Source organism: Serinus canaria, chromosome 1 (assembly GCF_022539315.1).
Source record: "Serinus canaria isolate serCan28SL12 chromosome 1, serCan2020, whole genome shotgun sequence".
Taxonomy (NCBI): Eukaryota; Metazoa; Chordata; class Aves; order Passeriformes; family Fringillidae; genus Serinus; species Serinus canaria.
Window position 1 is genome coordinate 16,821,084 of NC_066313.1, and position 16,461 is coordinate 16,837,544.

Genomic DNA, 16,461 nt, shown 5'->3' on the forward strand with positions numbered 1-16,461 from the left:
TAGCCATTAGCAAATCTCTTCTATTTCACAGTAGAAGTAGTTTTCCTTTTTAAAATATAAATTTGGGAACAGAATCTCTTTGATTTCATACTTTATGAAATCTGTGGTTTTATATGCTTTCTTTGACCAAGATATTGGAAGCATTATTTACTGCTAATTTAACTTCCAAGGATTAGGTAAGGTTGTACCCTACTGCAATGTTATTCTACATCCTTAGTGCTTAGTTAATGTTTCTAAAAGTGAGGAAATTAAAGTAATCATGATGGTGTAAACTCTTGGTGCTTTTTGTCAGTGAAGTCTTATTTTGCTGGTAACTTTTGAAGCTGCAAACAGATGGCTGCAGTATAATCTACTTGCTAGTGACATCAAACATTATTTTACTGAAGATTTATGTTTATATCTCTCTCTTCCAAAGCATAAAAAGCGTAATTAGGTAGAATGATACTCATTTAGATCTTTATCTGCCCATGTGGTTGCAGGGCTCTGGGGTCAGGCAATAGGATTAAGAGCATCTCATCACTAGATCAGTGTGTTTGAATCCAGACCATGGTTAGAGGCGACTGAAGGCCAGTGGAGTGTGATGACACTTCAGGGGCCTCCATCAGATGATTTGACAGTCTCTGTAAATTTGCTAGCTGATGGAACCCCTATAATGATCAGTGGTCTGAGAAGGAAATCTAGACTGAATGTGCATGTGTGGAGAATGTATTTAAGCTTAGGAACAGTCCCTTAGTTCCAGGTTTTAGGGACAGCCTTTGTATGCTACCTGTGCAGGGGACATGACACAGCTTCTACTTTTGTGTTTCAGTCCAAGGTGATCCTGGACTTGCTTTAGTCTCAGTGATTTTCAAACTGCAGGGTCTCCACTGAAAGAGAAACACGATGTAGACCAGCTGCAATTGAGCTAAATGGTCCCATTTTTTCCTCACTATTGGATTAATTAGACAGTATCTTAAACACTGTAGTTCTGTTCATTACAGATACTTCTATATGTGCTTGCCAGCCTGTAAGTGAATGTGGCACAGCTGGTGTTTATCTGATGGCTCTTGTTTTGTAATCAGCTTGTTTATAGTATTTTGTGGCTGAAGTAAGATAAAGGAAATCCAACGTGATTTTTATTTTAGTTTTATGATGTGAGACAGAAATGCAGTGACCTCAATAGGGGATCTATCAATGTTCCCAGCTGGTTTATGTTCCTGGTGTTTGAATCCACTGTGGATGTTCTAAAGAGTTTAACCACAAAATTAAAGAAAAGCAGAGCACAACAAGCCAAGCTATGTGGATTTTAATGTTTAAAAGGAGGTCTTGATTTGTCAGGAACATCCAAATTTGAGCTGAAATTATCTTTTCAGACTAGTCGCTGCAATAGTCTCCAAATTGTATACTGAATTTCCTTTCTTTTTTTCTCAGGTATCTTGCTGATGTCAAAGTTTTTCTGATGCAGTAGACACTACTAAGTAGAGCTATGGTGAAAGTAATATGGAACAGCGTAGGGGGAACATATCACATTTGAAGAATATTATTGCACTAGTGGATGTAGGAAACACTAGAATAAATCTGCTATTTAGCACAGAATAGCAGGAAAAAGAGACCTCAGCGCTTGCAAATGAATAAATTTAAATAGACCTAGTAAGTCAAGATCTCTAGCTTGTTTAACAAATAGTTGTTTAGATTTATTTATACTATTATAATTGTATTTCTCCAGTAGTCTGTCTTCTTGGAAGAAGGTATTACGCTGCTTTGTATAAATCTCCTGGAAATGTTTCATCAAGGTGTAGTATTCAGTTTCCATTCTCTTCAGGTCACCATTCTCTTCTTACAGTTAACTTAGTTTCTTTTCAGACTAAAAGAAAAAAGTCAGTACATCCAAGGATTGATTGTCAAAATAAAGACATACACATATACTAAGGTACAATGTTTAAAAGTTTATTAGGAATGTCTTGAAGTGTTACAGGGTAGGTTTGTAATTTTTTGTTTAAGAGCTTTTTGGCAGTATGGTACACCAATTAAATTTCCCTAGTCATTAGGCAGGCAGAAAAACTGTCTCAGCTGGATCTTTGCCTATCTGAGGCTCTGAGATGAAGCTCCAGATGGACCTGTGCTAGTGCCTCCCTCTAAACACACCTGGTTTTATAGATCCCAGAGCTGTAAGGCTTCTATTATTTACCCAACATACACATTTATTTCTCACTACAGTCATAAGATTCACCAAAAATACTGAGCTGTGAATTCTGGAAGCAGATGTAAGTTTTCACCCTTTTGGTGTTCAGAAGGGTTTATAATTATTATTTCATTTCAATTCATAAGCACACTATGTGTTGCTTCCATATAAACATTTTATGATCTTGAATATGAGTTGCCCGTTGTCGTGTGCTGGGGAAAACCTGGGGTCTTTCAAATTAAAGTCTAATGATTTTGATGTGGCTTCCTTTTATGGAAACTTAACTCTGACCCTTTGGCTTTTTTGTTCTGTGAAAGAAATTATTGTAAAAAGACTTGAAAATAACACAAAATTCTTCTAACTTACACTAGAATTTTTTAAACTTTTGAACCAAAGCAAAAGCTTTATTTTTCAAAACCTGCAAAAATTTCTTCAGTCTCATTTTCCTTAGTATGGGCACCTACTTGATTCACAAAACATCTTGGCTTTTTAGACTTCAGCTATGATTTAGAATTGATCAGGGAAAGCTCCCATTTGGTTCTGGTAGTATTTTGATTAAGGGAGTGTTCCAAGCTTTGACCCAATATTTAATTACAAATTTAATATATTATGGAGCTAATTCAGGATTATTTTTTATAAATCTTGAGAGTTGAGGGCAAAAATATGACTAGGAAATACATACAGGTCATTCTGAGGCCAGATAATTGATGCTGAAGACAAGTCTGCCTGATTAATATGTGTTTTTAAATCATGGTCTTTCTCATTCAGTCCACAATTGCTGTGTTCTGAACAGCTACAGATATATTAGTTTATTTATTTTAAACAAAAACATTTTCACATTTTTCATGTGTGAACAATCAGCTTTTGTACATTCTGAGGTGCACCAATTTCTGATGTTCTTGGTTTTATTATTTCCTCACATATGTCAAATTATTACATTTCCTGTGAGCCTTAAATACTGTAATTTTGGGAATATACAGGCTGTTCATAGGTTTAGTGGGAAACTGTTGAACTGCAAGGCTCATGTGTGTGCCTCTGTGTGTTTGCATTTGTCATGTACATGTATGTATGTGCATGTCTGTATATATTTATTTTTTCCATTTTGCAGGTTTTTCTAGGTGTCAGAAATGTGATGGCACTATGAGGTTTGAAATCACAGAACACTCTAAAAAAGATATACGTGTTTCAAAGTCTCAGAACCAAAGATTATCTACAAACATAGAGAAATTTTGTAGTTGAAATGTGTTTTAAAGTTCTTCGCATCTCAGTTGCCCTTTATCTATTAAAAAAACTTTGAAAAAGGCAATTATCACCTTTTGATAGGCTTATCTTTAAAACAGTTGCTGTAAAGATCTAAGTCCTGTTTTATCTGCATCATAAGACCCAAGGATATAAAGTGGAAGGCGATAGTGAAAACGATCTGGATGATCTATTTCAACAGGATGTACAAGTCAAAAGAAAAAGTTCCACTGAAGAACTTGAGGTAGAAAGATATTCTTCTGTTTTTGTTCACTGGGTTACTTTTAAGTGATGGCAAACAGTCTCGTGTGTGTTTAGAAGCAAAGTGGTTCTGGAGGACCTGACAGTGGCACAGTAAATGCACTTCACAACTATTCACATCTTGGGTGCACATGCAGAAACAAGTGTGGCAGAAAGATGAATGCAAGCCAGAAGGACAAGGAACTATTTTGTATGAGATGGCTGAGATGGGCTTGTTGAACTATGTAATGATAATTTGAAAATATTTTTTTGAGCAGAAGTAATGTTCTTCCATTATTTGTAGATACCTAGTGTACATTGCTAGAAAACATTTAAGCCGTTACTAGGTATAGCAGGCAGGTATGAAAACACTTATAAATGTGGCACCAGCTTATTATGTGCTCATCACATCTGTAATTTTCTTTCAGAAATTTTTGTTATTACTATTAACTATTCTTTTTGAAAGATGTGTCCAGTCAGAAGGCGTGAAGATCACCATATTATTCTGCTGAGCTGCCATACCCTGTGAAATAAAAATAGAGAATAAGCAGTGGACTATAGGAAGTTCTTATAAAATACAGGAAGAATATTTGAAATAATAATGTACTTGGAAGTTTCAACTGGCTCACAAATGGAATTCAATAAAAATGTAGGGCTGAGTTAGTGAATACTGTTGACAATGGAAAATTTTTGAAGATCTTTTTTAGAGAGGATGGGAGAGAAGAGAAATGAATATCAGGTCATGACAGAGGAAAGAAGAGGGAATTTAAATCAAACTATAGCTTCTCAGTGGAATTAAATTCCTAAATTGACTGCAAAACTCTTGAAGTTTAAATCATAAACATCTTTACTTGGGAATTCTCTGCAGGTTTTCTGACAGGGTGAAGTTTATCAAAGCAGGGACAAGGGCTTTGTAAAGTGATGGCAATTAAAATGAGGGCTGCCTGTTGCAGCTCTGACCTCTCTGTACTCTGCAGTGATGACAGCACAGAACAGCAGGGCCTGAGTCCTGGTACCTCAGTGAAACATCACATGGGCTTGTTGTTTAGGAGTTTAATGAACAGAAAGGGTCAGATTTCCCTTGCAGTATGTGTTGGCATCTTTTTAATCCTGGAAATCTTCTTAACAGCCAAATATGTTTGTTGTAGATCAAAGAAACCTTTTCTTTTAAACCACCAAGAGCTGCATTCCTCAAAAAGGCATACTAAGAATTGCATGCTAAATGAAGTAAAAAATCCTCCTGTATTTTACTCCAAGATTATAAATCATCCCATTCCTGACACTTGCATGCTATCTTATGGTTTTGTACATGGACTTTTAATTTCATATTTATATGCCAGCAATAATATCATGTTCCTGTTACTATTTTGATAAAACCTTTATGCTTCTATAATTGTAATAAATGGTCAGCCATATTGGTATAGTAGAAAACATTTGGGAGGGCTGAAGTTCAGAAATTTCTCCTGAGAAATGGCTTGCTAGGGGCCTTTAAGACCAGACTGGAAAAGCAAGAACGGCTGCCTCAGTTGTGTCTGGGGTGGGCAGATCAGCGATGTTGGCCTCTCAGGATGTTTTCTAGCCCTACAGTTCTCTTGAAAAATGAGAAAGTATGCATATTCATAGATTATTTAACCAAAAACAGCAGGAGTCAGCTCAATTGGTGATGTGGATCTGCATGTTGATTCATATGCAGATGAGTCAATAGCCAAAAAGCAAGTAGGACATTATTGGTTGTGTTAAAATCTGAATTGTTCTGAATACAGCTAGAGAAATAATGCTATAAATACTTAATGTCTTAATTCAGATTTGTTCCTTAGCAATCATCTATCCTTCCTCCAAAATGCAGCAGTTTAAGTTATGTTTAATAATTTAAAATTTTAGAATTTATTGTGAAGTTCTGCTTTTCATATAAAATAATAATTACAGCTTTATCAGTGACGTCTTTCATTTAACTCTTTTCAAACAGTTTTTTTACTAGCAGAAAACCACTGTGCATGTTAGAAAATTAAACTCAGATTTAGATCTCGGTAAATTGCCCTTGATGTACCCCATTGTAATGGACATCAGGAACCAGCCCATATACAAGAGAACAGTAATATCCACTTTATCAATGTAACTGCTGTATGTACAAGCAGAGGTAAGTCTCCAAAACACTGGAGAAATGCCAATATTCTGAAAGAAAAGATGTTTCTTTCAAAATAAGGTATGAATTTTCATAGTAAACAAACAAGCAAAACACTGCTGTGCTTCTCTATCTGAGGTTGATGGACAGGGTGAAGAGATCATGAGAAAACAGAGGTTTCATAGCAACCCAGTTGGACATTTTATTTTCTTTCTTATGTTTTCACAATTCTTCATCAACATTAGCTGCAAGTGCTGTCAATCTCCACAGGCATCTAATGGAAAAAGTGTTTAGAGTCAAAGAGTGCTTTTGTTTGGAATTTAGCATCCACCTGAAACAAAAAGGAGGTTGCATTGTTGCTGTAACTCACTCATTGAGAAAGTTGTGAAGAACTAGGTGGGAGAGCTGCTTTTGAATGTGATAATAGCAAAAGTTACACCTGACTTCCCAAATGTGCATGCCTAGCTGGAAGCTGGTGCTTCCAGATCTGCATTTTATTCCATGTACTTCCGAGCAGAATTGCTCAAGAATCATTGGCTGTACACTTGGACACACCTTTGACTTTTTACAAGAATTTGGGTCAGTGTTTTCTTGGAGTTGATCTGTTAATTGACAAAGCATGTGGGAGTGCCCTCTAAGGGTCTTTCTTTCAGCACAGAGCATTAAATGAGCATGGTTTGATAGTGAAAGCCTTTGCATTATTGAGGAGAAGTAGCTCAGACTGCTGTGTGGCCTTGAAAGATGCAGTAAAGAGTGAGGGCTTGTCTCAAATCTTCTCTCCATGTGCTGTGGCCAGCTCTTCTCAGCAATGCAGAACAGTCCCTTGCCATGCCAGGTATGGCTGCATTTAGGTGTGCTATATCTCTGGAGTTTGCACATGTACCTTATCCACTTGGGGAGAGGTGATCTGTAGTCTTAGAGGAAGCAATTTCTGAAATCTTAGAATTGCTGAGTTCCTGTCTAGGCAAATGGAGAGCTTTGCCACATTTGGGGTCTACATCAGCAGTTATATTTTCTAGCATGACAAAATCTTACATATATAAAAAACAAACAAACAAAATAAACCAAACAAAAAAATTAGTGCACTTGGATTCACTGACAAAAATCTCAATATTTTGGGATGCTTTGACAGACATGTATCAGAAGTTGGGATATTTTTGGTTGTGGTAAATACCACAGGTATTACATCTTGGAGATTTCCTTGCAAAAGGAATCTACTGAAAACAGTTAAAATTCATGTGTTCTGATTGCCAGATACAATTCAAGTAGATGCAAGTGTCTGTACCAGCTCTTTGTGAAAGCTCAATTTAATTGCATTTATGCTGCAAAGAACAAATGTTTGCAAATAGATATGAAGCAAGTTTTGTTATAGGATTTTGAACCTCAGAATTTCTGAGGTAACCATTTATTTCTATGGTTTTCTATGACTTGGAACAATATTTTTATTTTAGCCAAGATGTCTTAAGCCATTTTACACTGAAAAGTCAAAAAATGGTTGGAATTTAAATATTCAAGCAGTTCTAATCTATCAATGTATTTTAGAATTGTTTTTTTTCCTTTTCTATTATCCTTGAGTGCCTTTTATTTTGCCACAAGTTATTACTGAAAGTTGTAGAAGTTAATAGAAATTAGGCATTACTCAGGAGCAGAGAAATGGGCCCTGCTGTCTGTGACCTCTTTGCCACAAGCTTGTGAGCTTTATCCCCAGTTCCTTTGCTGGAGATCATCGCCTCCCGAGCAGTGGAATGTTTGCAGTGAGCATCTTTAATGCAATGAACAGATGTGTGTAATAACCACTCCATGTTTTGCTAGGCTTTGCAATGGAACAGGTATGGTTGCTGCTCCTGCTGACGATTGAAGTGCTCCCGGTGACTGCTCAGTTCAATGGATACAACTGTGATGCTAACCTCCATAGCAGGTTTCCTGGTAAGTATTTAATAGACTTTTTTTCTAATGGCTTCTTTATTGTCTTGGTTCAAAGCAGTGCTTATTTTTAAATACAGAGCTTTAAATCTGTCTAAGGCCTGGAGGTAGGACTCCAAATTAAGTGAGTGTTAACTGTTTTTGTGACAATGAACTTGCCTAATGGTGCACTTTACTTCCTTCTTAATTGCACAATGGGTCAAATTCAGCCTGGTAGCAAGGCAAACAATTCCCCTCACACCAGAGGGGCTTGACCTGCTTTTGCCAGTGCTCTTAACTGTCCGAGACATTCACCAGAGCTCATATTGTTGTAAATGTTCTCTATAGATTTAACACTCTCACACTTCTAACTGGGTTTTCTTTCATGTTTAGGATATAATTGTATTCCTGGGTAAGAGAATATAATTATATCCTTTTAGTAAAATAAAGAAATATGTATCTATTTTAAGCAAAATTACCTTGATGGCAAAATATTAGTGCCTCACTTCAACAGTAAGTCCTTGCTTAGGGACAGGTGAAGCAATGAGTTTTGTCTATGGATGATATATTTTCCTTCCTCTAAGAAAATGGAAATGAAGTCATTTTGGGGACATTGGATGCTCAGAGCTGTTAATACAATGAGAAATAGAAATGAAATGTCAGTCTTGGTGGCATGGTATCAGGGTTTACTCAGGCAAAGGATCCTTTAGTTTCTATTACATTGCTGATCCTTCCTGCTTCAGTTGTATCATGAGCAGAATAATAATAATAAAAAGAAGGCTGTGAATAGTGTCTCTCTCACATCTTGTTTTTCTGAGATAGCGATTGAATTGAATAGTTCAGTAATGAACACTCAGTGTAGTATTACACTGTAATACCTCTCCTGTTGTTGCTTTCTGAATAATAAAAGTTTTGATTTATTTTTTTTTCAGGAAGGGTCAGCTCTTTTATTAAATTTAAGTCAGCAGAAGGCAGAAAGTCGTTTTATTGATTCCCGTGTTACTATCACACTGCTAGGTGTTTTGTTGACATAAGGACCAACAGCGGGTTTGATTCTTTTCCACTTAATCAATATGAACATGAAGAACAGAGAAATAAGACATGCAAAGAAGATCAAATACATTGCCTCCCTTCCCCAGAAAATCACAGTTTAGCTTAGTATTTTGCAAGCTATTTTTAAAATATAATTCTATTCTATTCTATTCATAATATACATATTCCACTTCATAGCATCAATTTTTGCAGACTTGCCTCTGAAGTGTGAGTGAATTTTGCCCACCTGCTTTGGAGCTACCTTTTGAGTTTCTTATGTAATTGTGGCTTATCTGGTCCCTGTTACAGGCTTCTTGAGATGTTTGCAACAGATAGAGGGAAGTTTATGTTTTTCTTTCTGTGTTTTAAAATTTTTCTCTGGTCATTTTTGCACCTGCTCTGTGCCAATGTTTGTTTGCAACGTGATACCTGCGAATTGAATTCATCTCTTATTGAGGGTGTTTAGGGGCCTCTTGCAGTTCTGCCTGATAAAAATGAGTCTATCAGATTCCATGTCTGCCAAATCTCATTGACTTGGGAGAAAATCTGTTTAGGTTACAGGCAAACATTTTCTTTTAAAGTAAATTCTAATCACCCCTAACTGGCCATAAGAACTGAGAGCAGACTCCTTTTCTTTGTTGTTTGTCATAAAAGATTCAAAGGCCGGGATTTAATCAGCAGTCTTACTGCTGATGTTGAGAGCTAGGAAAGAAAAATAATTCTGTTTGTTAGTTGTGCATCTGAGATGGAGGTAAAAGCCGGGAACCCTTTTTGCCCCAAATTTGACAGGTATTATTTTCAATATGCAGAAGGGTCTGTTATGTAATGGGCTGGGGCTAGTGGAGCTGTGAGGCTGCTGAAGGTGGAGAGAGCCTCTGCAGGGAGAAGGGGCTCACTCTTCCTGTGCTGGCTTCCTCAGCACTTGGCACGGGAGAAGTCACTAAGGAGAACATTTTAAAACCAATACCTTCCAGGCTGAGATAGTACTCACAGAACTTTGTTATGGATAGATTTTTCTTATGGATAGATTTTTCTACCTGTTCCTTATTTGTTCCACACAAGGAGTCTTTATTGCTGCCAGCTGGAATTCCAAGCATGACGTGCAGATACTGGAGAAGCCATTGGGTGTTGAAGTTGTCTCCTCTTTTTCTTTAAATGTTGATAAGAAACAGAAGTTATTTTCAACAAAGAGGACAAATTAAGCCTTCCTAGAGGAACCACGGAGCTCATCCATTTTTCATTTGTTTGTGCTTTTATGATTCTCACTTTGGTGACTTCTTGCATAGGAATAGTGCTGTATAAACAGGATGACAATCAAACAGAACTCTTGTTTCTGCAGTTTGAAGCTTTATTTTAGAGTGCAGGTATGCAATAGTCATCAGGAATGAAGGAAAAATAGCCCCATTTTTGGCAGACCGAAAATGCAGCGATTTTTTTTGTACCAAAGCTAGATTTGTTTTAGAGAATATATAATTAGGTCAGATCTTGCCATAATTCAGAAAGCTTACATAGGGAAAAATCTTTAGTTCTGCATTGCAGTGAAGCATAGCTTTTAGAAGGCTTCTGGGGCGTAGAGCCATATCAGTCTGTCTCCAGTTGAGACATGCAGTTTTGATTCAGGGGGTTCTTGTCTTGAGTTCATGTTGAGAACTTTGTTGGGACTGAGGAAATATTGCAGCTTTTTCACATACACTGTGCATTTTAATTTAATATCAAAGCAGGGATTTGATCAAAGAGAAGGTTCATGTGGAGAAACTGGTTTTGAACTACACAGGTCTTTTCATTCCTCTTCTGATGGAATGACTTTTATCAATGGTGTTCTGTGGAAAATCTTGTCCTCTGAGGGTTTTTTTTGCTGCCTGCCTGGGGTGAGTTGTCAGTGTGTGGAGGGGTAACAGAGCAGAATGGGCAGCAGAGCTCCCAGCATTTGCATCCATGAGTCTGCCCCCCCATGTCTGAGTCCTAATTCTAGATCCTGTTTCTGGAGGATCTGTGTACCTCTTGGGCTTTACTCTCTTGCTTGAGAGACATGCATGAGCACTTCTGGCTATAGATAGCTTGTGTGATTTGAGTCAGAAAGAAACCAAGTGGTTTGCCTGTATGGAAACTGTGAGGCCCTTACAGTTAAGGCTTCATCAGCTGGGTGCCACAACCTTCAAGCCATCACTCCTCTAACTCAGAAAACCAGAGGCTTTTAATGCAGGAATGCAAATACTTTTTGTTTGTTTGTTTATTTTAACTTATATAGGAATAATATTTACCTTCTCAAATTGTCAAGAAATGCGCCAGATATTTAACATCTAAGAGGGCATTAGATCTGTTTGGGACTGGCTTCACATAAATTCCTGCACCAAAAAAATTTTATTTCCGGAATGGACTGATATGGCAGGAATACTTCCTCATGAAGTAGTGGGCAGAAAAGGTTAAGTCTGGAAAGGTTGTTTATCCTCCTCCTGTATCTCAAAGAAGTTGGTCTTGTACGGAATGATCTCATCTCCCATAGTGTCAAATTATGATTTTGTAAGCAGTAATGATAACTTAATTGGTAAAGTTATTATTCTGCTTTCTGAAAAGGCTTGAAGTGAATTATGAAATTACCTGACCTAGTTAGTTACATCCTGCAATAGGTTATGATCTGACTGTTTGTGCATCAGCCCAAGGAAGCAGAAATCCACTCTTTGCCATTCCCTGTTCTGTGCTGGCCCCTCTGCCTTGGTACACTCATTAAATGGATGGTAATAGTCCTCCTGCAGAGGAAATGAAGGCATGCTGCTACCTGATCTTTGTGTGTTACATTAGTGGGATTATGATTGTGTACAAACCAGGAGAATTTCATGCCAAATCACTTCAATTCCTGTCTTGCCTCCAGTACATTTCTGCCCAGATTTACACCCAGTGAGTAACATTTATCATGACATTAGCTCAGGACTGAGTTTAGCCTGTTATTTTCTGCACTTGATTGTTTTGGCTTGGAAGCCACCATTAAAGCTGTCTAAATTAAACTACTTGTGCTCCTGTACCATGGGGGAAGAACTAGTTCATTGTAATGGAAATTTCATTTCCTCTCTGCTGTGACTACAAAGTGAAACAATTTGTTTTAGCAGGCTTAATGGTACAGTATTGACTGAAGTTGTTCTACAATTTTTAATAGCCCTTAATCTTTAAGCAGATGTAATAAATTAGTTCTATAAAAGAGTAATGTCTGTGTTTAATAAAATGCAGTACGTATTTTTGTAAAGCACTGGGGGGAAACACCAGAACAGCCCCCCAACCATCTATGGGCAAAGAAGACCTTAAAGAAGAACAACAGAACTTTAAAGCAAAAAAATCTCTTGCTTATGCCTGTATCTGAACCTGATGCTTTTCCATTCGGAACATAAAAATCTTCAAAACTTTTGAATAAAAGGTCAAATTGGCAAAGACACTTTTTTTTCTGTTCAAAAATTTATCAGTTTTAACAGCTGCTTCTTTCTAGGTATTTTGTGTTGTCATAATGCACAGAATGAAAGATTGCAAGATGCTTTGTGGTATTGATCATAGTTTTTCAAGAGCCAACTGATTTTTCATTAAAGCTCAAGTTGATGGTTCTTAAAAAAAAAAAACAAAAAACAACCCAAAGCCAAAACCCAGGGAAAACCAACTTAAGAGAGATCATAATAAATTACTCTGATATGCTGTTGATTGTACTTCAAAGTCTGCACAGCCTGAGACTATGATCTCATACAAAGTAGACTCCAGACAACTCAGAAAAATGTAGCCAGTTTCCATGCCAGAGTGGGCTGGGAGGCAGAGCTTGGCCTTCTCTATTTCTCAAAATTGCTGCAAATTTCTGTTCCAGAGGGGGCTGCTTAATCAGATTCCAAATATTTAAACACTTGCTGTTTTCTACTCTGTTGCAGTGTTTCATTTTATGAATGTTCTACTAACAGATTTGCTGTGGGATTAATATATTTCTTACTTGGTTACACTATGTTACTATATTAATTTTTGGTTTTTTTCTTCAGCAAAATGGTCAAAATCTGTTCTTCAGACTAATGCAATTCATACCTTTATACTCTAATATTTTCCTGAAACTGAAATCTGAAAATTTATTTGAAGTCACAACGCTAAACTAACTGCTACAATAGTTGTATAATGATTACTTCAAATCTTCTTACAATGTCTTTCCCCGTGTTTTTCTTGCAGCTGAGAGAGATATCAATGTTTTCTGTGGAGTACAGACAATTACTATGAAGATAAATTTTTGCACAGTTCTTTTTTCTGGTTATTCTGAGACAGATCTGGCACTGAATGGGAAACATGGGGATGCTCACTGCAGGGGCTTCATCAATAACAACACCTTTCCTGCAGTGGTCATTTTCATCATCAATCTGAGTACTTTGGAATCTTGTGGAAACACTTTAGTGGTAAGACCAAATCAAAGTGAAATTATAGCATGGCTCTGTATACCCAGGATCAAGTGAATGCCCTTGACAGCATTGTATCTTTCATAGATAATATTTACTTTGTCTTACCCAGTTGGAAACATATTGCATACATCAAAGAAAACCAGAGGAAGTTGGTAACTTATAATCTTGATTACTATTGAGAATATATGGTGGGACACACATTTGTCCTCTGATTAGAAAGTGTAATTTTTATTAAAGTATTTTTTCAGTGGAAGAATGAGATTTTTACAATACGTTTCTAAAAGTCTTGCTGACTGTGCCTTGAATTTTGCAGAAGTGGAGAGTTTGATAGTTCATCTGTATCTCATTGAGTGATATCAAAGTACCTATGAACAACTTAAAAAAACAAGTTTAAAAATGTATTATTTTCAAGGCTTTTATTCTCTCCAAAATTCTTATTTGTACTTGATCCCTGTCAGTTTTTATAATAACCACCCTGTTTTGTTACTAATAATTTTGCTGAAATGTTTACTATGCTCTGTGACCTCTTTGCCTTAGGGTGAGTTTTCTTTTAAAATTTCAACAAAAAACCAGTTCAGCCAATTCAAGACTCTTTTCCAGCTGTAGCACCTCTATGACTTGCAGTAGAAGAATTTTCCAGGAAGCAACTTCTTCCTGTTCCTGTATAGCTGGTCACCTTGCAAACTCCCTGACCTTGCTATTTAATCATAAGAGTTTGATGTTTAAAAAACAAAATAAAAAGACCCCCCAGTTTGATAAGTCCAAATAATTGGAGCTTCCCATGAAGTCCCCCACCAGGCTGCACTGAATACAAAGACAAAGCAGCTGCTAAAAATATAACAAAAAATATTCCCCCATCCTCCCTGTTTATTCATGCTGTGCCCCCAGATGAAGACAAAAATGGAGCAGGGAGCATTTCTTATCATGTTCCCCACACTGGAGTTTTACAATCCCCTGCATTTCTTGGCAGTGTTTCACAGCAAAGACCTTCAAGCTAATTTTCACTAAAAGTAAAGGAAAGACAACAGTTCAGGCAGAACTTGTGTAAAACCCATGTCTTTCTGTAATACAGCAGACTCTGCTTTCTACCTTATGGGAGTAGGGTGGTAAGGAAGTTAAAAAAGCTTTGCTTGACTGTACTAATTTAGCCTGTACTGTTTAGGCAAAAACTCAGATCCTGGAAAAATTCAATTTTCAACATTTTTGTGCCATTTAAAAAAATTATTAAGTACTCTATGGGCAAAATGCACACCTGCTTCTGTTTTTAGGTGTGTTTTTGATAGACAAAGAAATCAAAATTCCTGCTGTGTGTCCTGTGCTACTTACTGAAAAATGTTACAACTCATGTGCTCCTCAGGATGATTCTTCCATAATAAAATGGTTTTTTAAGAGACCATGTGTTTTAAAGCTACTGAGAACATCTGTTTTGCCAATACAGTTGTACAAAACAAATGCTGCAGTAGAAGTCCAGTGCCATGTTAATTCGCCCCGTTGTGTCTGTGCCTACTGAGAAAGGAATTTGTGCTGTTCTCAGTTGTTTTCAAACAACCCCCTTATTCAGATCAGTAGTTACAGATGGAGTGGGGCTGGGCTGATACCAGCAGGGTAGTGTCTCTCAGTTTTCCTGTGTGTTCTTGCAGGCTCTGCACACTCTGTGAGCTGAGCAATACAGAGTAGCATGTGCCCATGGATGCAATTCATGTTGCATTGACATTAATTTTGTATTACTTTTGAGTTCTGTATTTTCTGGCAGTTTATAGTTTATATTTAAGATTTAGAAATATATAATATAAACAAAGCCACACTCAAAGTTCAACTATTTGGCTTGTATCTGCTTATAAAAGTACCTTATTTTTCATGTGTCCAAACTGAAGTGCATCAGTGAGAGAATATTGTTTCTTGCTTGTGTATTGGCCTTTTTATTGGATAGAGAAGCTCAGTGCAAGGTAATACTTTTAACAGTAATAGAAAACTTGCTTTAGTTTTTCCCAAGAAGTTGCATAAATTAATTGGGAATGTAGAGAAAAAAAGTACCTACCAAAAATATGCTTCCAAGATTCATAATTTGCTTCAAATTTGCTCAAGTCTGTTCTAAGAACAGGGATACAGCTTGTGACTTTTATATGCATGATTCCAGGGAGGTGAAAAACAGAACACAGTGAAAATGTTATTAGACTAAATAATTTTTGAATGTTTTAGTGAAGATATTCCAGCATAAATTATGGACTAAACCATCAGTGTCTTTCAGTTTCTTTTGCTCCACAGTTAACTTCAGCTAACAGTAATTTTCTCTCTTCCTCAACAGGTATCCTCAGCTCGAGGTATCAATGCCTATGGAAATACCTCAGTGGTACAGATAGGTAATGTTTCAGGTTATATTGATACACCAGACCCACCAACGATTATCAGCTATTTGCCTGGGCTCCTGTACAAATTTAGCTGTAGCTACCCACTGGAGTACTTGGTTAACAATACCCAGCTCGCTTCGTAAGTGTGCTTTTCCATTTCTATGTGTTTCATCCCCATGGTTGTGTAAGCATGCTCTGTGCAGGCCATAACAGCATTGTCCATGTAGCAATTTGGGCTGTTTAGGAGTAAAGGGAAAGAAAAAAGCACCAAAAGAAGAAGTGTTGTGAGGAAAAAGAAAATTCTGTAGCGTCATTATATGAGATAATATAATTTATGAACACCTGGTGTTATGAAGAGACCCTTAGATAATGTAAAACTTCCCTTAAAATTCAGCTTTTCTTCTCAAAAGTTATAGCAGAAAAAAATTCTTCATGAAATAGAAACTTGTAAATATAAAATGTAAGAGAAAATATTTCCATGAGTAAACCTTGTACATCATGTAAAGTGAGTTCCTTTCTGTCACTTTGCCTCTCTGCTAATTATTTTTCTGATTCGTGTTTCCAGTACTATCCATTATTTTCTGCATAGTTAAGACTGTCAGTACTTCCACTAACAAAATTCCTGTTTCTGAAGTTTATAACCCAAATGCATAAATTAACTCCTTGTGATATGACTAATTGAGTTTTTAATGATAAAGCCTACTGAAGTATGCAAAAACAAAAATAAGGTATCTTTCTTCATGATGGTTTTTGGTTTCTGGGTCTGTTTTAGGTCATCAGCTGCTATTTCTGTAAGAGAGAACAATGGTACATTTATCAGCACTTTGAATTTGTTGCTTTACAATGTGAGTATAAAACACAGTATGACCTGGACTAAATTAATCTCTCTGCCATGTGGATAAAAACTGTTTTAGCAGACAAAAGTATAGATTCCTCTTCATAATTTGCTGTTTTTTTCCCACTCCTCCCATGAGCCAAGCCTTTCTTCCAGGCATCTTTCATCTCTGA

At 36.8% G+C, this 16,461-nt stretch overlaps 2 protein-coding genes across 10 annotated transcripts in view; one reads left to right on the forward strand and one right to left on the reverse strand.

Moving 5' to 3' along the window:
* RPL24 (ribosomal protein L24) overlaps positions 1–16,461 on the reverse strand; it is a 432,745-nt gene that overhangs the window by 219,908 nt on the left and 196,376 nt on the right. The gene's annotated exons all lie outside the window — the stretch shown is intronic.
* The window catches only part of ZPLD1 (zona pellucida like domain containing 1), a 126,403-nt gene that overhangs the window by 97,413 nt on the left and 12,529 nt on the right, over positions 1–16,461 (forward strand). For all 9 annotated transcript variants that reach the window (XM_050973484.1, XM_050973480.1, XM_050973473.1 and 6 more), the window contains 4 exons: positions 7,575–7,688; positions 12,882–13,102; positions 15,411–15,592; positions 16,226–16,298. In XM_050973484.1, the coding sequence (XP_050829441.1) occupies positions 7,583–7,688; positions 12,882–13,102; positions 15,411–15,592; positions 16,226–16,298 (582 nt within the window). In that variant the 5' untranslated portion in view covers positions 7,575–7,582. The remainder of the gene's footprint in view (positions 1–7,574; positions 7,689–12,881; positions 13,103–15,410; positions 15,593–16,225; positions 16,299–16,461) is intronic.